The following is a 24,984-nucleotide window of genomic DNA, read 5'->3' as shown; positions in this document are numbered from 1 at the left end:
ATGAGCCCAGCGCATCCCACGCACGCATTGTGCTGCAGGACAGCGAGTGGTCTGCCTGTAGAAGTGTCTGCGAGGGGGGTGGGCTGTGGGGGTGCCGCCCACTGCACAGCAGTTGGCTGTGGCTGGGATGGGGGCGGGGCTTACAGTGGACAGGGCAAACCAGTGGGAGGTGTGTGGGCGAGATTTACTCAGGGGTTGTCAGCTCATAGGGCCCTGAGCCCACTGGCTTTTATACACTAGGTGCACTTGAGTCAAACTAGAGAAGAGCTGAGCTCTGAGATCTGCCACTGCTGCCTGCTACCAGGAGTTTGCATTAAACTGCAGGACAACCAGACTCAAGAACGAGGGAAAACCCAACACTTTTTGTTCTTTTTCTTTTTAAGCACAACAAAAAAAAGGATTAAAATTCATCTTTTTGAACCACTTCCCGCAATTCCTCTTCTGAATTACACCTGGACTTTAAAAGCATGGCAGAGCAGAAGAGGCAGGTGTCTCTGACCCAGGCTGTGACCCTAGCGCTGGTTCTGCTCACCTCAGCCGTTTCGGCAGAGGAGTACGACTACTACAGCTGGCAATCGGACAATTTCCACAATGGGCGCTTCTATGCCAAGCAGCCACAGTGTGTGGATATTCCAGCCGACCTGCGGCTCTGCTACAATGTGGGCTACAAAAAGATGCGCCTGCCAAACCTACTGGACCACGAGACCATGCCTGAGGTCAAGCAGCAGGCGGGCAGCTGGGTGCCCCTCCTGGCAAAGCGATGCCATGCTGACACGCAGGTGTTCCTCTGCTCCCTTTTCGCTCCAGTGTGCTTGGACCGGCCAATCTACCCCTGCCGGTCTCTGTGCGAGGCGGTGCGGGACAGCTGTGCTCCGGTCATGGAGACCTATGGCTTTCCCTGGCCAGAGATGCTGCAGTGCGAGAAGTTTCCCATCGACAACGATCTGTGCATTCCTATGCAGTTCTCTGCGGGTCACGCCACTCAGACTCCAGGTAGGACCTACAAGAACATTGTATTAGTGATTCAGTTGTTATTGATTCATTCATTTAAAAGGCAGAAATGCATTTAAACAGGGGACATTTTATTAAATTTTGCATAAATAAGCAGGGGGAAAAAATCTGATTTTAACAGCATCACACTTATCCAGAAAGCAAATGTGCTAGTCTTTTTAATAAAACACAGAGATATACAAGTTATATATCTTACTTAAGCATTGTTTCTTAATGAAACATTTTTATGCGCTATAAAAAGCATCAGTGCTTCATTCTTGCCGATTCCAAAGACTCCCCTTTTTGTTTAAAAAGAGGAAAAATTATAATTATTAAGTCTCCATAGATCTATACAATAAGGCCCATTGGTGGATTTCCTCTTGCTCTATTTAGCCTGAGGCTCTTGAGAAAGTAAAATTAAGGAAAGCTCTTGAAAGGACAAAAAACTTTCACTATCTAAAGCAAACATCTCATGTGGAATGTGGAGAGGAGAGTTCCTGATGCGCCATGCCTCTCTCTCTTTGTTTAATCGTGCATTTAGGTTTCCAATTAGCCAGGCAGCCAAACCCTTTGGATCACTAATTAGTCAGAAAAGTTGTACATTACTTTGTCTCACTGAGATGAGAAGGACTATTGTAATAGACAGAGGAAGGAAAAGAGAGGAGAAATGGGAGTGTAGCTAGTGTTCAGGGGAAGTTTGAGGATGGTGTTGAACCACACAAACAGGACAATACACTATAAAAAATATAATAAAAAAATAAACTAAAAAATAATAATAACAAAACATAAAGAAGCTTAAAATAAATCTTTAAAAAAGTGTTTATTTTCTGAACCATTTGTAAAGTATAATGCAAAAAAAAAAAGAAACAAGTGATGCAAAAACTTAAGTTTACTTAAAAAAAGTACAGTTAATAAATGAAATACTGCTTTAAAAATAAAGCAATTTATTTTGTTTTTTTTATTATTATTATTCAAAACATGCTAAATAATTAGAGATAAAATGAAGGGTTTGAGTTAGTCTGTGTAGTCATATAGCTTTATATAAAAACAATATGTCTATGATATGTCTCCAAGTAAACATGTCTGTAAACATGCACACAGCTTCTCTTTTCACTACTAAGATTTGATGGATTACAATGTTCTCAAAGATGGGGAAAAAAGCGGCTTTTGAAAAAAATGCGACTCCACGGCACGGTTTTCATACTTCCAAGTTAAGTAGCTTGGCTTCTGTTGGAAAAATAAGCTCCTTAAAATTGCAGCTAACTCAAGAGCAAGTACAGAAAGAGTGGGACCTTTGAGACAATATCAATTACAAACCATAGCCATTCTGAAATGACATGATACTGAAAGCTAGAAAACTAGCAGAACTAAGTTAAATGTGCTTTCCACATCACAGCTGGATGGGAAAGTAGCTCGCGGCCAAGCGTTTCCAGTGATGTGTGTTTTGGTGAGAGTGCACATCGACGTGAAACAGGACTCTAGAGATAACATGACAGTACAAACCCTTGCTTGCCACGGCCAGTCGCTCCGGCCTGCAGCCGTCAGCTCCAGCAGACCGGGGACATGAAGAGCTGTTTTTTACCCTGTGGTTTGAGGTGAAGTCCTGGGACGCAGCCCGTTCACAACCAGAGCCACAGACATGCATCACGGGCTGTTTCTGGAGACTGACAGTAAATGATACATTCCAGTAAATCACATTGGACAGTGCAGCAAGCCTCTTTAAACAATATAGTTCATTCTACAAATAGAAGACTTTTTCTTAACAGACAAATAGCAAAACAAAAACAACCCCAATGGCTCCTCGGAAAATATGGAAATATTTTAACATTAACCATAAAAAGTGGCATGTTTCATGCTTGAACTCTGTGATTATAACATTTGAATGAGTTTAAACCAGAAGCATGTCAGTTTTTATGGAAAATGTTAACATTTTTTTCTTCTATCGCAGTTTAATGTGCAGAGACAACTACTAGTAGTTACAATGGTTCAACCAATGGTGTGAGTTTGGGCAGGGCTATTTATTCCAGTAACAGATGAGGGGAGTGTCTGTGGAAATCTGTTTGAAAATTATTATATTTCTTGCACATACACTGGTGGGTTATAAATGATACATTTTACAGAGAGGATTACATTTTATTATAAGAACAGGACTGAAACATTTGATTCTGCCGGACATAATAAGTTCAGGATAAAACAAATTTAGCGGTTCAGATTAGAGTGAATGTGTATTCCATTGTTTGCAGGATTCTGGTAAATGCAGATGCGCTGCTGCCTGAGGGGCGATTCAGAGAGACTTAAACAGACATAAATCACAGCAGTTTTTCATCCTGATTAATGTTTTGATTATGTAATGTAATTATTAATGTCCAAAGTGTTGCTGCTCATAACTTCAAGGTTCCAAATGAGCCATAAAATTATGACCTGTGCATAATTTAAATAGAACATTTCCCTCATAAACTGTGATACAGAAAGTCAGCGATGCAGAAATCATTCAGACACAGAAACAACACATGTATAGGAAGTCTCTCTGAGGGCACTGTGAGGACTTGCAATGCACTCGTATATCCACAATGACAAACTGTGAGAAGTAGTTAGTGATGGATTTCATCGCTTAAGGTTTTAGTCTTTAGTCTGAAAGTTATTTTCAGTAATAAGGAAGACCAGGGCTAGTTGTCAGTATTTACTCCTGTAAAAATGTACATTTAAAATTTATATTAAAGCAACATTAAAGTCATGGCTACAAAAAAAAAAAAAAAAAATATGACTAACATTTCCAACATTATTGCCCAGGAATTACACAGCATTCAACTGATATTTTCTGACAACATAGTGGGGCATGTTGTCACAATATGTGAAGAACATAGTCACAGATACCAGCCATTAAATCACCCATTATAGGCTTTTTTTTCTGGCCAAATTTAACCAGTAAAATAATTTTGTAACAGGTAGTGTAAATATCAAACCATTCCTTTGACCAATAATTTATGAAAATTACCCTTCTTGTGAAAACAGTTCAGCCTTTGAATTAAAATATATTTTCAAAAAATCGCTGACTCATGCTTGAATGTGTTGTTTAAATGTGGCCACAAAAGTCTGTCACCAATCACTAAATCAAAAAATGAAATAAATGACAACTGAAAAAAAAAAAAAAATTAAAACTGACATTACATACATACATATATATATGAGATCAGTTGTTTCCCTAAGGACTTAACTGAGTTTAGTCAGGTTTATTGCCCCAAAATAATATTTAATATGACTGAATCAATCAAATCAGTACAGTAGGTTATATAACTTTTAGGTTAAACTTTTGTTGGTTTGTAAACTTGAGTTATATGTCACCACATGAACTACATTTTTAGGTTACCTGACAACAGCTTTTACATTGCAGAGACCGGTTTAGGACTGAGCTGTTAAGCATGTCACTAAAGCACTCTTGCTGATTAAAAAGTTTCTGTTGATTCCTTACACACGTTTCAATGAACATGAGAAGGAATTCAACAGGAAATTTAGGGAATAGATAAAAAAATAAAAAGCCAGTATTGCTTTGATATCACTCAGTCTCTGAATTGGCACTTCTTGCAGAAACTCGGTTTGCTGAATTACCCTTTCTCAGTCTCCTGACACATGCTTTGGCTCCGTTTCCACCAGGCATCCTGCCAGTGAGCCACCCCTCAAAACAGAATAAATCCCTCTGCAGTGCAAATAAGACATTTCAGTTTCAAGTATGCAGTTTGCTACAGCCTGCGAGTATGAAACAAAGTTTCCTCCAGAACACGCTCAGTGTACGCAACTCACTGCACACATCATGTCTCCGACTTGCTGAATATTGAATGTATGGGAATTTCTGCTCAGGGACCAATTGACGGTTGAAACTTACATAGGGGTTCAACTCCCTACGACCTGTGCACTGAAGCCTGGTGAACTTTGACCCCTCTCCTCATTATCTACCACTATGGCTGTGCTCGAGGCTGGGGTGATAAACTCTGACCCTTGGTTTTTAACCTGGAAGGGGGAGTCTGGAGATGAGCCATGTAAGTTCTTGTTACCAGATGCTTTTGTTTTGTGAGCTTGAGGGAGGACCAGCTCTGACGTAAATGAAAAAATCATATTCACCACCTCAGAGATCAGATATAACACACATCATTTTGGGGTTGATTTCAGTGAAGAATTTCAAGCTTCAGCCAATCTGGTCACACCTTGTTCTGTTAGAACCACCACACAGGGATCGAATACAGCTTTCTGTATTTTTAGCTGAACAAATGAATGACTTTTCCAAATCTTCACAAGCCACATTCTGCATTCTTCCTAATTACTCAGTTAAGTGGATCAATGATGTGATAGAAGGCCGGAAGCTTTCACAACTGGAAAATACACCCGGTACTTCACTTGCAAAAATGACAAAAATAATTAAATCCCATAGAAAACAAAAACCAATATCAAAAGAATCATTACCAGTTGTCAAAGAAGAGATGGAGGTAAATATTTGATCAAAAATACCGAAAAAACGGTAATATTGTAAAGTATTAAATATGATTACAATTTAAATTAAATAACTCCAAAAACTCCAAAAACCAGTCTTCAGTGTCACATGATCCTTCCGAAATCCTAATAATATGCTGATTTGCTGCTTTACTTTTTTGTTGAAACCACCTTTTTTAAATGAACAGAAAGTTCAAAAGTTCAACAATTTAAGACATTCTGCATGAATAAAAGCATTTGTTTCTTTAAAGAAAAAAAAATGAAAAAATCTCATTGACCCTCAAATTTCCTTGGTTTTCCATTAAAAATAATCATCCATTAAAAGCTTAAAACATCCATGCAAAGCAAAATGATGAAGACAAAAGTTATTAGGTTATTATCAAGTTTAATTTTATTAATATAAGAAAAGTGTTGGCCATTATGTGATTGTTGTACCAATTTAGTGTGGGTTGTGCCTGAATCAAGAAAAACTATTTGCCAATAGGGTATAAGAAAATTCCCAAATTTGCTTCTCACATAAATTAATTGTGTCTTATATATATTATCACTGGAAAACAATGCAAAATACTCATTAATGATTTTTTTGTACTGATAAATGTGAAATTTGCCCATATCTAAGTATGTGTGTGTGTTATACAGTAATATTAAAGTCCACTGAACAGAAAGTTAATACCCCAGTAGGCGGCACAATAAACATCTGTAGCTTCACTCGCTGTGTGTGACGGCTCTACGGTTAAAAATAAGATCAGCAAATAACTATCAGCTCCAAGAAGGTCACGTACAGCTGTTTGCATGTTCCAGTGAACATTTTCACTGTCAAACTGCTGAGAAGTATGTTTTCACAGTGACCTATTAAAAGTTTACCCCTGAATTTGTCTTCGTACGTCTGCAATGAGTGTGAAATATTCTGGTTTCTATAATATCCTGAGATGTAGAGGCCAAAAATATTTTCTCAGGTCCAGTGATGTGCAGTCGAACTGGACATACACTAAAGACACTACAGATCTGTAGGGATATAATTTCACAGTGATGAACCACTGAAAGTCTTAATCTTGTTTTATAACTCCCCTTCTTCTGTGAGGAAATAAAACTAGCAGCTGCCAAACATCTCCCTCTCATGGCTTCAAACGCTGTGGATTAAGCTTCATTAGCACTGGCCTGCTGCCCCCGCATGAGACCAGCACTGCAATGAAACTGCACGAAACCAAACCCCCATTAGAGTTTTAGAATCAACATAATCCCGTCATTTTAGTAAATATGGTTTGTTTGTTTGTGTGTGTCTCCTGTGGTTAACTGAAGATAGGCTTCACTGAGTACATCTTTCACTGAACTCGTATCATTACTACTGACCTCACATAACAACTACAAGCAATTCTTAGGTTGATTTCCCAAAAGTGTAAACACAGCAAAAAACTTGCTCTATCCCAACCAGTCTGAAACAGCAACACTGAATCAACCAATTGCACAAGTTTGGGGGCGGGACTATTGGTTTGTTAGACAAAAATACATGTAGTCAGGTTGAAATAATCATACAGGTAAATGATATTTGATAAATAAATAATATATGATAGTTATTTTTGATGTTACTACCTGAAGCATGCAATATTTTTAGATTTCCCAAAAAATAAGTCTTGCAGTATTCTTTAAATAGCTAAATGTTTTGGCTAAATGTTCTAGACACTAACTGTCCCTCTCTTTACCCTGCAGTTTCAAAAGTGTGTCCACCCTGTGACAATGAGTTGAAAGCCGACACCATAATGGAGCACTACTGCGCCAGTGATTTTGGTAAGATATTAACTTTTATTGAGACATTAAATTTGACAACTTTAATAACTTGTCTCTAGAGGAATGATCTCTTCATAATGACATAAAAGTATGTGATGAAAAAAACTGATGAGAAAGTCTGCAGTTTGCTAGCATGGGAAAGTGGCCACTTTAAAGGGGTCATATGATGTTGCTAAAAAGAACATTATTTTGTGAGCATTATTTGTCAGCATCATAGACTGTGGTCAGCATGCGTGCCGAAGGGGAAACGGGAACTGAATTCACCAGAACACCGGCGGTTACTCTCCCAGGAAACAGTCCTCGTCCTCCGTAAAATGCGTTGCACACATCTGAATATTTGGTTTGAACTGTTCTGGAACAGTGTTGTAAATACTACTTAACCACTGATTTCTAGTTGTGTCCTCTTTTGGAAGGCCAAACAAAGTAGTTTCGCTTTCACAACGAAACAGCGTCTCCATGACATGGCGGCGGCGGAAACAATACTACAGCGAGAATCAAAGTTACACCTTCTTTCTTTGCGTGAACATTTGGGCGGTGTTATGCAAATCTTCCCACATCGTGACGTAGACATGTGGGGCGTGTTAGAACGAGGCGTTTTAAGAGGGTGTGGACCAGTCTTAAGTTTTATAAAGAATATCTCTTTGGGTTTGAGACTTTAGTCTTTGAAACATTAGGGATCTTATCTATTCACGATCAGCTTGTAACACTGCAAAGAGAAAGGAAAACTTGAAATAGCATCATATGACCCCTTTAATATTTAGGGTGAACATAAAAAGGTGACCTCATGAGAAAAAACAGATACAATATGAGGTTGTTCTGTTAATTGCAGTAACATTACTGTGCAATAATGAAAAGTTATATATTTTTAATAATAATAATAAAATTAGCTATTGTGAATATATATATATATATATATATATTCACAATAGTATATTTCATATTTTTAAACTGCATCAAAACACAGGAAATATTGTACAAAAATAAAATACAATATTTCATGCTAGTTGCACCATACAATATTTTACTTTTGTTAAACATTCCATCTCGATTTATCATTAAATTACAGAATTAAATTATAATAACATATAAACATATTTTCAAAGTAAATAATTTGAATTCAGTTAGAAAGATATCAAATTCCACATAAATAATATATAAAACATTGCATTAATAGATTTCAAAGCATGGGACACCCATGAGTTTGTATGGAATGGACATCCAGTTGTAAATGGTGTTGGAGGATTCCTGTTGTAATAGTTTTGGATTCTTTATGGTTCGTTTAAAGTGATGTATTCTGACTGGAGCTCCGTTGATCTGTCAAAGGTGAATCTCTAGAATGAGTCTCTGGCATTGAATAAAAGAGTTTCAAGGTTAAAAGTCATTTGAAAGCCTTCCCTATAGAGAACAGAGGCTTACAGCACAGTAAAGCCACACATACGCCTGACTTATCTTTGGTTGTGAGGTCTGTTGCTCTTGGATTTGCATGTATTTATCTATGACAGATGACACTAGAAAATATTGTTAGTAGTAGTCTGAGTGTTCTATGTTGTAGATTTTACACATTAAAGTCAGAAAGCGAAGTCCAGACGTCACAAAATGAGTTATAATGTTTAAAAAATGCCACTATTTATGGCTCTTGAGATCTGTCCAGAAATTCGTCTCTGGTGAAACTGATTGCAGGGATATAACTAAAGACAGGACAAACTAACAAAAACATAAAAACAACTGCGGAGCACGCCACGGAGGCAGCCATCACCGTCGGCGCCATCGTTTACATAATAGACTGTACTAATACTTATTAATACTTTGCATAATGAAAGCATAATGCATGGCAGGATATTACCGCTTGATTCATTTCTTCCCTGACCGCCATCTCACTGGTACCTGCTCACATGACTTGTTGTTTGTTGACTAGTGCTGTACAGTCTATTATGATTGTAAGTTTAATAGTGCACTCTATTAGTCTTTCTCGGATGTTATGGCCACTTTTAACAATGTAGCAGTAATCAGTGTATCAACACATTCTGGACAGTAGCACACTTATCAAATGATTTAAGGTTTGTGCATGTGCAGACCACTGCCGAGAAAACTCTCCATTAGAGTGTATTCACTGGCTCTGAACACAGATGATTTTAATATTTTATATAGAGGTAAGGAAATTGGAAATTGTTTTTGAGATTTACTGATAGCTCAGTTTTATATATGTGATTCAGTTTTTTATCTCTGATTTGTCATTCTCCTTTTTTAGTGAGAGCTTTTTATGTCATACAATGACTGATTTTAAATTGATCTACTTCTTTTAGGACAGAACAGAATATCTGTCACATTGTAAAAGGAACAGTTCAACAAAAATGTTTTTTTTTACACAAAATCTGTCATTATTTACTTACCCTCATGTTGTTCCAAACCTCTTTCTTCTCCGAAACACAAAATAATATATTTGGGATTTTTTTTTTTCCATACAATGAAAGACAATGTGGTCCAACCCCAACATTCTCTGAAACATCATCTTTTTTCTGAAAAATAAAGTAAACGGAATTAAGTTAAGTAAATGTTGATAGAATTTAACTTTTTTGGGTGAGGTCAGAAAAAAAAAATCTATGTGACCTCAGTGACTTTAACTCACTTTATTTCCCTCCCTAATGGTGATTTTGGGCAGCCTTAAAGACAAATGTTTTTTAATCACGTTATATAAAGAATGCCTAATTAGGGTAAGGTGCAGCAATAGAGACTCTTTTCTGTAAAGATTCATCACAGCTCTGCACTGACAGGTCTTTGAGTTGAACAAAAGCCAACAATAATTAGAGCATTACCATGAATCAGCTAATTGTATAAAAAAAATACATAGAATTTCTAACATTATAAATGCTATTAAAATTGTCCAGAATGACTTCAGTGTTTATGGCAGTCTACCATTTTAATAGTTTTCACAGGCTGGGTTAAAATTTCATCCGGTTCAGTAAGTAGTAATTATTGTATAATAATGCAAACCGATAAAGCGCATTGTTTGTTTTGATGTTACCTGCCAGTTCAGAATATTTTCAACACTAAATGTGACCAGTCTATTGATAACCCCTCACCCCTAAAGCTCTATTCAAGTCTATTGCTCGGCTCTGGCTTTGCACATATAAGCAAGGTTTGGTTTCCGAATTATTGAAAGAAGGCTGCAAATGCTCAGGGTGACACTTTTCCTTCTTGCCTTCCTTCATCTGCTGTCAGACCTACTGCCAACAATTTAAAGCAGCTCTTGTGGTTTCGGCTTGTCACCACGATATTGCCCAGTCCCAAGCATTATGGGTCATGAGCGATCACCTGAATCAGAGAGAAAAACCCCATATGCCACTGAACTACAGTTAGCCATGTGAGCTGTACAGTTATTTTGTAGTTCTACTTAGCTGTGACTTAAAGTTAATGTGTGCATTTCTATTGTGAAATATTTTAAAATACATTAAATCTATCGGCTATATACATGTGATTTGAATCCCAACTTCCCCAAAAAGTGTAAAAAAACACTGTGGCTCTGGGAGACTTCAAAAATTTTTTGTTTGTTTGAGAGTCCTGATGCAGCAAGAGTACTACTTTCTAAGCAACGTGATTATACTGAAGAAGGAACTTTCACCATATTTAGACACAAGAAATTATGTAAAATATGTAAGAAATCTTTCACATAATATTTATGCCAGTACTAAACATCCCCATGCAGATTAACTAAAATCAGTGACACCATTTAAACATACATTCTGACACTTCCAGAGAAGCGTGAATGTTAAAGATAGTAGACAAAAGAGTAAAGCTTACACTGATAATGCTTTTAAATTCTCCAGATGCTTCAGGATAAATGCTGTCATTGATGAATGTGCTCTCAGCAATCTTGCAGCATGAGTTCCGTTCCACAGCATCAATTACAGGTTTTACTTCCAACTTTCATGTTTAATGTCAAATGCAACATAGAAACAAGAGAACCTGAGAATGTGGATCACTTTTTTTTTTTATGGGATTTGAAGCAGAGGTTTGGTTTCTAATCGTTTAAATATATTAAATTGCTGCAAATCATGTTTATTAATTAATTTAATTACATTTTTAATAAATACCAGGCAGATAAGTTCAGCCCTAATAATGAAAAGTTACATATGACATTTTAAAACAATTTAATAATTTGCATACATTTAAATAAATTCAGCCATAAAATAGTGCTAAAGTTTATTGTAATCACCTGAAATGAGGTCCCAAAATAAACAAGACATGTTGAAATTTTCCAAAAGAAAATGAATATACTTCCAAAATGATTTGTTTAATCACCAAAAACAAACAATAATAATAAATATGAAAATTTAGAAAATGTTCCAAGAAGGACATTTTGGTGATTTATGTGGCAGGGCTACTGAAGGGGTGTCCGCTGTTCACATCTGTCTTTGAAACTTTCCGTTCTACTCTCCGTCCTCTCCCGGGTGAGTGCAATTAGTGCTGTCCATGTTTAAATGATGCTCCTCTGGGGAGGTGTAAACTATTCCAGCATTCTGGATAGCCTTGGTTCTTCCTGTGTGCTCATTGTGAAAGGTCTTGTTGCTTGAGACAGCAGAAATATATGGGAGAACCGGAGTGTGACAGAGGGTCCCATAAGAAAATTTCCCATTCTTTCCAATGGATAAAGTTAAATGGCGACAAATAGAACCCAGACTGTTTTCCAAAAGGTCTCTCTGGTCTTTCCTTGGTGTTTTTAAAGGGATAGTTCACTCATAAATGAAAATTCTGTCATCATTTACTCACCCTCATGTTGGTCCAAACCGTATACTGTTAGTTTGTCTGTGGAACACCAAAGCAGAAGTTTTTGAAGAATCTGACACAAGTGAATAATGACAAACATTTGATTTTATGTTTCCCAAACTGGGGTTCACAAGTTATGAAAAGCTGATCATTTATTAAATCATAAAAAATGTAACATTAAAATAAACTCTTTTAAAATAAAACAATGAAGACAAACCACTTAAACACTAAAAAGGTAACATATTTAACTTGTTTACCTGCATGTCATGTGACCATTAATCTACAGCAGAGAACCGTGAACACGCAAATCTGTGTAAATTACTGAAAAAAACAAAAAACAATTGGGAATCCCTGCTCTAAGCCCCTTTCTTTCTATATTTTATCTACAGCACTCAAGATGAAGATTAAAGAGGTGAAAAAGGAAAAAGGCGACCGCAAGCTCATCGCAGCACAAAAGAAGAAGAAGGTTCTGAAGATGGGAATACTGAGGAAGAAAGACCTGAAGAAGCTCACGCTATACATCAAGAATGGAGCAAACTGTCCCTGCTCGCAACTGGACAATCTCGGGAGCAACTTCCTCATCATGGGCCGCAAAGTGGACCAACAGCTACTGCTCATGTCCATCCACAAGTGGGACAAAAAGAGCAAGGAACTCAAGTTTGCCATTAAATACATGAAGTCTCATCAGTGTCCCACCTATCACGCGGTCTTCCAGTGACCGATGACTCTTCTCTCTATAGCGGGCCCTGCGTCTTTCAATAACTCTTTCAGAGACCGTATCCATGCCTAATTCCGACAGTTAGTACAGATGTATTTCATTACTCAAGAAATGGCTTTTGGAAACTGCTTAGGACTTAATTCATCATCAAGTACAGCTACAATTTGTTGGCAACTGTCTCTACATAAAATGTATTGTTTATGAAGTAATCAGCACACTTATGATGCTCATGCATATTTTAGTGAAACTTTCCTTGTTCCCTCATTCAGAGCACAAGAGACTTTTCGGAAAGACATTGACAACCCTTTCAATCAATGTGAGAAAAAGAAAATTGTGAACAAGAGCTTTAAAGAGTGCACTCGCTTAATGAGCACATTTGATTTAAATGGCCAGATTCCACTTAAACGAAAAAGAACAAAATAGTGCCAACTGTTTTTTTTTTTTTTGTATCTTTTATTTTGTTAATAAGGAATAAAAAGGTTTTATTATATACTACGGAGATACAATCGTGATCATTAGCGCCAAGATGGGACACGACTCCAGCTGTGGCTTGAATCGTAGGAGGTAAGAAAGCTGATGGATTGTAAAGTGTTGGTCAGGACGGCAGCCCAAATACTTCAACCGCAGCCGTGTGAGCAAGTCCGGACCGTTTCTCTGCTCAATATATCAGCCATGCTTATGACAGACTTTGGACTCATTCAAGCAATTTGGTTGGTGAGGTGTTTGGTCCTTCTCATGTTTTAGTTCTCCCTTCATTATTTTTTACTAAAATTATTATATATTGCTACATATATACATACATGGTATGGAAAAAGCCTTCCAACATAACATCTGAGTTCACTGTAATAAAAGTTAAAATCTAACTCTGCTAGTTCTGTTTAATCAGAGATCAGGAACCTTTTTAACAATATTACAATTCAATTCAATACACTTTATTGTCCCCAATGGGGAAATTTGTCTTGGACCCTGGAGCCCGCATAGACATACATACACTTACATTGCATAATAAAACCTTACCTTATGTTGTTGGACACATTTGCACATCGCAAAGATTTTGTCAGTTTGTTATTTATCTTTAATTAATAATAGTTCACCCAAAACTGAAATATCTGTCATTTACTCACCCTTGGAACACAAAAGGAGACGTTTTCAGCAGAATTTTAATTTTAAAACATTTTAATCCTAACTTTAGAAGACTTTAAATATAGCATAAAATTTGTCCAAATTACTTTTATGATCATTTTATGGTGCTTTATTGTCATTTTTGGAGTTTCACAACATATGTACCATATTCACTTTAATTGTATGGAGCAGAGCATCTCTAAAACATTCCCTTTTGCTTTTCCATGTAAGGAAAAACTAATACAAGTTTGAAATGACATGAAGGTAAGTAAATGATGATAGAATTTTTCTTTTTGGCGGAACTAACCCTATAAGGCAAAGCGCTATTTCATTTAAAATAATGACGTTGCTCAATATAAATACATACCAAAACCACAAATGGAGATGCAATGAACACAGTCTAAAACAGGGAATGTTTATCAAACAGCTGAATCACCAAAATCAGATCATGACTGACAACACTACAGTAAATGTGTTTCCTTTTGCCAACAGCTGCTCTTAAGAACAAACCTAAGCGCCAGCAAATCTAAGCGCCAACCTGTTTAAACAAGACAGAGCAAATGACTAATTCAGTGCCAATCTCTGTAAGAGTGAATAGGGAAAAAAAACACGAAAAAAGCAGTGGAATTTATCTGAGATCAAGAAGCAAATGCCTCCTCCAGCCTCCAGTGGGTACTGGCATTGTGAATCATGGATAAGCAACACTTCATTACTTGCCTATTGTCTGTGGGGACCTGCCAGCTCATGCCACTCCCACTTCTCACTTTCAAACACTCTCCACACAGCTTACATCACACCAAACACAACACCACAGTCTGATCTGGGCTCCTGCACATGCCCTGTTGAGTCACAGTGCTGTCTCAAACATCGGCTGATCACCAGAGGTGTTACAGACACATTCAAGCTGTCCAATTACAGGATGTGCACCACCATGCAACTCACAAACTGCTCTTTGCACCGCTCTTACCAACTTGAATTTTGAATCAATTTTGCTCAAATTACATTTGTAGCCAACTGGCATCTAGTTTTATACATAGCCTATACTGTAGTATATGTGCATGTGTTTCTGGATATAGATATATGTACATATACACCAGATTTCATTATACCTTTGAAATGAAAAATTCACCCTATCTATTTTCTAACTGCATGCAAATCATCCGTGCGTATGTTTTATTTATTTTTTATTTTTTTATGTTGTGGCCTTGTAATGTTTAATCAAAGTTGACATGTAGTTGCAAAGTTACTTACTGTTAATAGAATGTCTAAAGTGGACTATCGAAATAAAGTGTTACCAAATGTCATAACTGGTCCTTCCAGTGAAACAATAGACTTCTTCAATCATTTGAGTCATACTAATCTCCCTCCATTTTTGAGTGCAGCGCCCACATCTTAAAATCCAATCAGCAACTGATGCATAGAACCAAGTACCTGCCCTGCATTTCTTTCTTTTTTCTTTTTTGATAATGTTACAATCGGATGCACATTACAATACTCAAGAAAATATCTGTCACTACTTCCGATTCATCACAACTTTAAAAGAAATGAAAGATTCACTGATAAAATGGTACTGGTTGCAATTTGTGACCCTGGACCACAAAACCAGTCTTAAGTCGCTGGGGTATATTTTTAGCAATAGCCAAAATTGTATGGGTCAAAATTATTGATTTTTCTTTTATGCCAAAAATCATTAGGATATTAAGTAAAGATCATGTTCCATGAAGATATTTAGTAAATTTCCCGCTGTAAATATATTAAAACTTATTTTTTTGAAAAATTGACCCTTATGACTGGTTTTGTGGTCCAGGGTCACATTTGTTTATTAGAACTTAAAGGCTTTCCAGAGCTCTTAAAACTACTACAACAGAACTTTTTATTCCAACAGGTCAAGGGCTAAAGGGATGAAAATATGTTCATCATTTACTCACCCTCAAGTATGACTCTTTCTTCTCAAGAACAAAAAAATGTGAATTCTTGTGGTCCGCATGACTTGTGCACTATATTCAGAGTCTTCTGAAGTGATGTGAAACAGTAGCTCTGTGTGATGAACAAAATTTAATTTAGGTCGTTATTTACAGATATACCTTCCTTTAGTGAGCTGTTACGCACAGCGGATCATTGAGTTGAGATTGACTGAGATTTCAGTTTGTTGCACAAAGTTATAGCACTAATTCCTTGACTTGGAATATAATACATGAGTCGTTTTGACCACTTTACATGTCATTTTGAAGCTTAACCTAGCCCTTGTCCCCATCCACTTCAATTCTATTGAAAAAATTGACATGTTCAATTCAATTAAATTTTTGGGGCACACTAACAAGTTTTTTTTTTTTTTTTGCCAAACAAATTCAGAAAACCAGCTGCGTACAACACTGAATCAGATACTACAACCTGTACAAATTTGAAAGTAATGGAGACGTGCTCAATTAGACTGAAAAGAAAAAGAGGAACGATCCAGTGAGACGTGAACATGAGATAACAGTGCAGGAGAGAGAGAGACAGGACACCAGAAGAGAAAGAGTCTTCTCATAAAAGCTTATCAGATGGACAGTCCTGGCTCCTCGCTCTCATCCTTCTGTCAGCATCACTGCAAAGGTCACTTACCGTAATTAAAAAAGGCCTGACGGCAGCAGACAGGGGGAACAGGGCTCCGCTTTGTGCCAGATGACTGATGATATAAACAGCCCACCACACCAGCAATCAAAAGATAATTTAGACTCTTTGTCAGCTTCTGTGTCATACTGATTTCCCTGAAAGGTTAATATCACCGGGAATGCAGGACCCAGCCAAGAGCGACCCCCAAACCCTCACTCTCTCTGGTTTTATCTCACCCCAGTAATCTCGGATCCATCAGTAGGGATGGAGAATGGCACCTTTGTGTTGTTCAATTGCTGCTACTGTGCTTGCAGGCACATTGTTGATTAAAAACTGGCTGAGAGATCAGCAGACCCTCCAGTGCCTTTGCAGACATGGAGGGGCGAATTCAACATACCTCTTGTGACACTTTTGGGTACTTCAGAGCAAAACTTGTACCCAAGCGCTCTGCATCGCAAGTGCAATGCTGTACCAGGTGCGCTCCCGAGCAAGTTTACGAAGTCAGAAAAGTCATACATATAGAGCTGGTTATGTGATGCAATCAAGATGTGTTAGTGTTTTCTGACTGTGTTTTACTGCCATTAGCAGTCATTTAAGTTGGAAATTGACAAAGAATTGTATGTATAGGTTTTTTGGTGTTTTGACTCTTTGTTGTATGACTCTTTGTTGCTCCTTATTAAAAATGATGAACAACAACAACAACAACAAAAAGATGAACATGACAAAATACAGAGCCAAATGACAAAATACAGAATTGCTTAATAAAGATGGTCGTTCCGTGAGATTCATCTATTCGTCTGACATGATTCTTGAAAAAACAACAGCCATACAGACAAAAACCGGACAGCATCAGGTTCTATAGCACTGGCAGCTTTTAATTAAATCATTTAAATATGTACACATTCCACACACACATTGGGCCTCATTCATGAAACAAGAGCAGAACAAATTTTTGTGCAATTCGTTCATAAACCCATTCTTACGTAAATTGTTGCATTGAATTGAATGCGACAATTTATGTAACAATGTTTTTACGGATGATTTGCACCGAAAATTGCTCTGCTCATGTTTAATGACTGTGGTCTGATGAGTACATGTAAGACAGGGATTACAGACAGGATGCTTTTGAGCTTTGGCAACAGATTTTAGCTGAAGGAAAGCTCAAGAAACACTGAGATCAGACCTATCTTTTCCATCAAATGTTTTAACACAGCATGTTTGGATGGCCCTAAAAAAAGGTCATCATTTACCATCTGGCCAAACTAAAATGTCTTATAGGATCTTCTTTATCTATTGCATAGAGCTAAGCATCTCTCAAATAAATTATAGTCAGTGCTGGGGAGTAACAAAAAAAGAAAAAGAAAAAAGAAGTGCAACAATAACTTAACTAACTTCTGTAGCATGAACTATATACCTGATTTCACACTGTACACAATACTGTATCCCACAATGCAATCCAACCTTCTATTTAGTGTCACGAATGAACCAGAAGTCAATATTTTTATTCTTGTTCTAATTATGCCTGACAAGATTTTTATGTTCACTATATATTGACTAATGCCATTTTGTTCTTAATTAATAAATAGAAAGCAGTGTACAGTGTGGCTGACATTTATTACTGAAAAAATAAATAAATCGAAACTGCCACATAGAAAGCAGTTTTCAGTGAACATTTTTTAATGATATGCAAACATACAGTATCATTCACTCCTGAACTGATTCACTTAAATGGACAGTTTGAAATGATTCATGAAAAATAATTAAACTCACCAAATCTAAATTAGTAATGACACAATTTTAGGAAACTTAATGGGTAAATAAAAATGACATAAAACACTGTTGCTTAATTCGCTCCCGAGCAAGTTTACGAAGTCAGAAAAGTCATACATATAGAGCTGGTTATGTGATGCAATCAAGATGTGTTAGTGTTTTCTGACTGTGTTTTACTGCCATTAGCAGTCATTTAAGTTGGAAATTGACAAAGAATTGTATGTATAGGTTTTTTGGTGTTTTGACTCTTTGTTGTATGACTCTTTGTTGCTCCTTATTAAAAATGATGAACAACAACAACAACAACAAAAAAAATCATTTTTTAATGATATGCAAACATACAGTATCATTCACTCCTGAACTGATTCACTTAAATGGACAGTTTGAAATGATTCATGAAAAATAATTAAACTCACCAAATCTAAATTAGTAATGACACAATTTTAGGAAACTTAATGGGTAAATAAAAATGACATAAAACACTGTTGCTTAATTTGATATATTATTTATGAATATTTGATACATACGCTTGAGAAGGCAAGACCTTGCACTCATTCCTGATGTAAACTACACTATAGAGACATGAACGTGTCTGCATTCCTGGACAAACGGGATGTGTGGTGAGACAGCTCTGCTTTGAGAGATGGGTGTTAATGGGAGCTCTGTTCCACAGGATACAGCGAGACCCTCCGCAGTGGAAGAGCTCATGGCTTCTGACTTGAAAAATCATTTGAGGCAGACGCATCGGTTGACTCTCATCAGCAGCGCAGACTTAATCGCGAGCACAGGAGCTCATAATTTAAGAGCGCAGCATCTGTAAAGTCCATCATGCCGCTGCAGTCCCGCCGACCGCCTCGCAGAACAAACATGTCCACCGGGGAGATTTATGCCTCTATGGAAAAACAACAGAATCTGATAAATAAATCCATTTCCCTTGCGAATCATCGGCAGCGAGGCTTATCTGTCACTGTTTTGTGAGAGGAACCAACACAGGGGCCCCTGAAGGGTCAAGGTTGTTGGAAAGGTCACACAGAGCGACAAGCCTCCGTGTTTTGAAAGCAGGGTCGCAAACTATGACCTCTAGGCCCTGAGAGCCCTAGCCTGGGAGGGCCGCACAGGCAAGAGTTAAACGGGGACCACCGTCTCTCGCTAATTGACATAATCTGTAAACTCCAGTATCTGCCCCCGTTTCTCAGCCGAGCGTGTGGGTTAATCAACAGAGCTGAGACAGTGAAGGGTGTGAGTGGGCCAGTGGTCTGAAGCCATTCATCCTTTCCAAAAGCTCCTCTATATACGGCTTGAAGAAACCTTGACAAATAAAGCTATTCTCTGGCATTGTTCATTGGGAATGGCCGGCTGCCATGTCTGGCTCTTGCGACCCACTCCTTACAGCACACACTCAAAGTAAGTTCCCATGAGGCAAGTGGAGGGAAAGCACAAAGCCCCTTTAGCAGGAGAAATACAGCTTTTTATCAGAGTGGTAGAATTGGGGTCATTAGGGTTGTGCCACCCCCTCACTAACCTTTACCTCCCTCATTGCTGTAGTCGAGCCCACCCTCCTTCCTCCAGAAGTCCCTCATTCATATGCATAAGTGACCTGAGAAAAGCTGCTGGGGAGCTCAGCCACTGATGACCTGCCAATCAATCTGTCACTCACAACTGTCAAACAGCATGTATATGATGGGCTATTGGACTAAATCACTATGCTGGAAACCAGTGTTGGGCAGAAATCTATACAAATACCAAAGCTATTAGATGAGCTGTGTTTCTTAATAGTGAAGTGGTAGCATCACAACATTTTAACCATTGTGTTCTTTTTGAGATGGATTGAAATGATATTAGAAATATTAGAAATTGAAAAATCTGAAATAAAAATCTGATATTAGATATTTTAAAATGATGCATTTATATATTTCAAATTATCAATTTGAAAGGAAATATAATTTCAAAAAGATTTAATTAATTTTTTATTCATTTAATTTAATAATTTCTTTAGTTCATTTATATAAAATTAACAAAAAATTTAAGTAAAAAAAAAAAACTTATTGACCCCAAATTTTTGAACAGTAGTGTATGGCACTCTGGCATGAATCAAGCAAAAACACATTCAAAAATGTTTATATTTGGGTTCTCTGAGACCTCAAACACAACATTTTTCACAAGTTGGGCAGTCTGTAAGTAGTTTTAAGATAAGAATAAGACATTAAGTATCAAACTGACACTTTAATGTTAAGTATATTTAAGCTATTGAAATGGCTGAACAGAATATGAGGGTTATTTATTTATTTTCACTTTTGTCAAATTCACAAGCACTAAATCATTGCATTATGCACTAAAGCGTTTGGAGATTTTTCTAACTCTTTAAAACAGTAACAAGGTTTAAAAGACAATAGAGTGAATATGTACCTACAATCAGCTAAAACCAAACCTGGACCTTATTGTTAGCCAACAATGAAGAGGATCTGAATTAAATTCAACACCTGCATGTGATTGAGTGCTTCAGGTCACTCTTTTAACACAATAAAAGTACCAAAATGCCATTATATCACAAAAATAGTAGCTTAGCAGTTTCACATTGTAACTCATAGCAGAAAGATATACTTTCTCTACAGGGTTGTCTTCATCTTATCTTAACATTTGTTAGCACAGCTAGCTACACTTTTTGCCCAACACTGGCTAGCACTGCAATCTATGCCTGCTGTCTGAACTATGAATTCAGTGTCAGAGAAAATAACAAGGAACACTGACGATGGCAATGATTCAAACAGATGGTCTATTCTACACTAGTTTCAGCCAGACACAAAGCTGTAACACATTTAATATGTGGTAAAAAAAAATCATGATGAGCATGTGACACCACATATACATAACTGGAAACAGAAGATAAAATCAAGTCACCACTGAAAAATAAGATGTTGGTGTGTCAAATTAAAGACAAACATTTGTTTGCAAACAGTAAATACTGCATCTCTACAGTCTTCCAGATGAAAGACAAATTACAAATGAGGTGTGTTAAACATCTCAGTTGTTTCTCCTGGACAGTAATGAGATTATTATTTTTTTAAATCTTAAATTGATGACACTTATAATGTCACGTGTCTCCAACTTGTATGTCTCAGATTTTCCAAGATACCAAAGGCAAGATACTAAAATTCTCCAATTTTAATTTTTTAAGAATTGAAAAACGCATCTTGGCCAACCACTCACAAATGGATATCTTTTTCTATTTATTATAGACATAACTGCATGAATGCCTTTTTCAACCCATTCCCTCAAACTGCCTACTACCATTCCGGCATATAATGCTCACATTTCACAGTCCAATCAATTCCCAATGGATCAAAGTCCCACCATACTTTTTTTTCTAGTTGAATATCCTGTTTCACTCAAAAATACATCAGACTACGTTAAGCAAAATCTCTTGTGAACAGCATGACTTTACTGTTATAGCTCTATACTCTTACTCTGTGCCAACAATTGTCTCATTTATTAAAGGATTTCCATGAGATTCTCTGTGAGCACCTGGTTCTGTGGGACCAGCATGGATCTGTCCACTGACCCCAGAGAGAGGAAAGCATATTCACCTGGCTCTTGCCCAGAAACACTCCTCAATGCCTGCATTCAATTGCAGAGCTGAACATAACTAACAGAACAGCCATAATACTGTCATCACACACTTCACATACTGTAGGTGTTCCCCTGGACTCCATCTGTAGCATGGAGCTCAGGTTGCTCATGCCCACAGAAAACAGGTTGATAAACAGGAAGAGAGCCTTAAAGAACTTTGCAAATTACACTGTAAGAAAAACAAACAAACAACAGAAACATGTCAGGACATTATCCATTAAGTTTACTGACATTACCTGTAACCTTAAACACAACTAAATGCAATGTGTAATTCGAAATACAAGATAAACAAGTTAAATCAATACTGAAAATTCCTTCATATCAACACAGTACATTTGGCCCTTTTTCACTGACTTTTTTTTAAAGTGTAGGACTACAGTATGATTGAAATATTACAGTATGAAAACAATGTCAGTCAGGAGGGTCATACTTAATAAAAAAAAGGGAACAATCTGATATTTTTGCATTGGAACAATTATTTAATCTCATTCACTAAGTGTGCATATGCACAAATTTGTATGTGAAATCTGCATACAAACATTTGCACCAAATATCATGATTCACCAATAACTAAATTACTAATTTTAACATTTATAAAAAAAAAAGTATAGGAACAATCGAAACCACAAAAATCACATACGCTGAGTAGCCTTATAATAGTATTAAGATTAAGATTTTATAAACAAGTATGCCATTTAAAACTTCCCATGAAGTAAATTACAATAACATATAAAAGCAGCTGCAGCAATAAACATTATTCAGGTTCGACGCCAAATTTAATTTAACATTGATTAAAATGAGACTATGAGGCAAAAACTCCATGAAATAGTTTTGAAAGTTGTGAAAATTCCATGATCTAGGACCTTTATACAATGTGTGCCATTGTGAAAAATGTAAGTCTATCCCTCACAGACGCGTTTTCATCTGCTTTAAATCTATTATGTTGTCTACCTGACTAAGGTGTATAAAAGCATGCATATAACATAACTCATATTAAACCCAAGCTAAAACAAAACATGCTGAGCAGATATATTACAAATACGGAGGCAATATCTTTGTGCTGAATCAGAGGCTCCACCTGGAGGAACCTCATAGCCCAAATTTTCTGGCAAACCAATCTAGTATGATGGGAAGGACAGGTTTGTATGATTCACAACCTTTCATTACACGCTCAATCACTGTCACAATATCTCCCTCACACTTTTTAATTTACACAACTGCCTTACCCAAACACATCCATCCATTCTGTGGTGTCACTTCAAGGTTATCAGCTGCCAAGCCATAGCAAGTCATGATTACTTCCCTTGCACAATCAATGGGAACTTCCAAGGAGAATGTGTTAGATTCTTGGACTGACCAATCTGGGAGAAATGTTGCACATTTTTTTCTGTACTGTTTCTTGCTTTTGAAACTTTATAGGAAAGACACATTGTCACATTTTACCTGTGAATGTGAGTCTGTAGAGTCAGTTTGAAATGTGATGCAGTAAAAAAGATTGTGTACTGCCAGTTAAAACGTCTATCTGTTCTGTCTATTATGACTAGTGTAGTACGAATCACGACAGATGTCGATGGTGCTTTTAAGTGAATCACAAACATACAGCACTATCACGGTCTAATTCAAGAACTAATGACTCTTATGAGTCGATCCTTTTAGTGAATTAAAAGCAGTGCAGCCCGCTACAAAAACAAATTAATCTTATGAGATGGTTCTTTTCAGTGATTCAAAACATACAGCACAATCAGTGTGCTCTGATTCCCAAACTAATGACTCACTGAACTGAATCGATCAGAATGGTTACTGAATCAACATCTGATCCTCTCAGGGAACTGCAAGCTATCATTATTATGATTAAAATTAAGGTATATAAAGTTTTGTGTCAAGATCATTAGTATCACCTAAGTATGACTGACTATCCATGAAATACCTTTTAAAGGAAAACTGTTAGCCCAACTTACTTATGCTGGTTAATGCTAGACTATCATATTTGTGACAGTTTGAATCATTAGTGAATTGGTTCGTCCAAATGGATCTCTAAATGTATAGTGTTGGAAAGTCTGAATAATTCTAATGAATTGGTCCATTGTATATGGTTCTTTGTAGCATAGGAAAATCTGATTCGTTCTAGTGAATGAATTCGTACAGACAGTTGTTTTAACTATACGATTCGAAATTTAAAATCTTTTTGACTTGCTTTAATCTTTTAACCACTGCATTTTTTACTCAGTTTCAAATGATAGTGCATTCTATTGCATTCTGTTTTTGTTGTTGTTGAATTGAAGCTTAATGTTGATATGATTAAAATGGCTCATTAATTTAAAAACAAAACTATGGCTCTGATTAAATAATGAACTATATAATTGAATGTTTATACTTTTATTTAACTTCTTTGTAACATAGGAGAGAAAAGATGGATTTGGGAACCACTTGGCTTGCATTGTTGTGGTCAAATCTAATTCAGCGGCAGTAGAATAGGACATAATTTTGAAAGGGAAAGAAAATAAATGAGACACAAATATTGAGCTTATGTGTTTGTACAGCAGAGCCAAGTCACAGATTTAAAAGATTTATGAGCGACTATGTTGTTCTCTTGTTTTGTTTTTTGTTGTTGTTGTTTGTTTGTTTTGTTTTGTTTTTTTTCCTGCTCAGCTTTCAGAGGTTTGGAAGTCTAATACCCTAATCAGCTCACTCTGACAGCATACACTCAACTCTCTCTATGTCTATGCAAATTGTGAATTTGAGATCTCTGTTCATACATGCCATGATCTCTTTCCTAAACTAGTAGTCATGCACTTTAAAATGAATCAGGAGGGCTTATCACCATTCCAGTGCGCCCCTCTGTTTATGAGGCAGGCAAGAAATCATGCAACACATTTTAAGTGCCAAGAGAGCCGTTCACAGCAACAACCAAAGCCAGATCTAAGAGATCTCACACACACACACACACACACACACACACACACACACACACACGTTGTGTTTGTTTTATGTGTGGGGACATTAGATAGGCGTAATGGTTTTTATACTGTACAAACTGTATGTGCTATTGCCCTACACCAACCCTACCCCTAAACATACCCCTTACAGGAAACTTTGTGCTATTTCAGATTTTCAATACACTCCATTCTGTG

General features: G+C 36.9%; 1 protein-coding gene across 1 annotated transcript; it reads left to right on the top strand.

Moving 5' to 3' along the window:
• Window positions 1-246: 246 nt before the first annotated feature.
• LOC107728441 (secreted frizzled-related protein 5-like) lies at window positions 247-13,765 on the top strand. Its single transcript, XM_016538604.1, has 3 exons — window positions 247-993; window positions 7,180-7,257; window positions 12,411-13,765. The coding sequence occupies exons 1-3, from the start codon at window positions 468-470 to the stop codon at window positions 12,737-12,739; spliced, it is 933 nt and encodes a 310-aa protein (XP_016394090.1). The 5' UTR covers window positions 247-467; the 3' UTR covers window positions 12,740-13,765.
• The last annotated feature ends 11,219 nt before the right edge of the window (window positions 13,766-24,984 follow it).

Source organism: Sinocyclocheilus rhinocerous, unplaced genomic scaffold, assembly GCF_001515625.1.
Source record: "Sinocyclocheilus rhinocerous isolate Xijiao unplaced genomic scaffold, SAMN03320098_v1.1 scaffold637, whole genome shotgun sequence".
Taxonomy (NCBI): Eukaryota; Metazoa; Chordata; class Actinopteri; order Cypriniformes; family Cyprinidae; genus Sinocyclocheilus; species Sinocyclocheilus rhinocerous.
Note: the sequence above shows the minus strand (reverse complement) of the source record. Positions and strands in the feature narration are given on the sequence as shown.

What these genes read in the sequence shown, in the direction of transcription:
- LOC107728441 (XM_016538604.1), top strand. Translation starts at nt 468, where the DNA reads ATGGCAGAGCAGAAGAGGCAGGTGTCTCTGACCCAGGCTGTGACCCTA. An exon ending in TCACGCCACTCAGACTCCAG is followed by an intron (nt 994 to 7,179) that starts GTAGGACCTACA and finishes TTTACCCTGCAG; the next exon opens with TTTCAAAAGTGTGTCCACCC. An exon ending in CTACTGCGCCAGTGATTTTG is followed by an intron (nt 7,258 to 12,410) that starts GTAAGATATTAA and finishes TTTTATCTACAG; the next exon opens with CACTCAAGATGAAGATTAAA.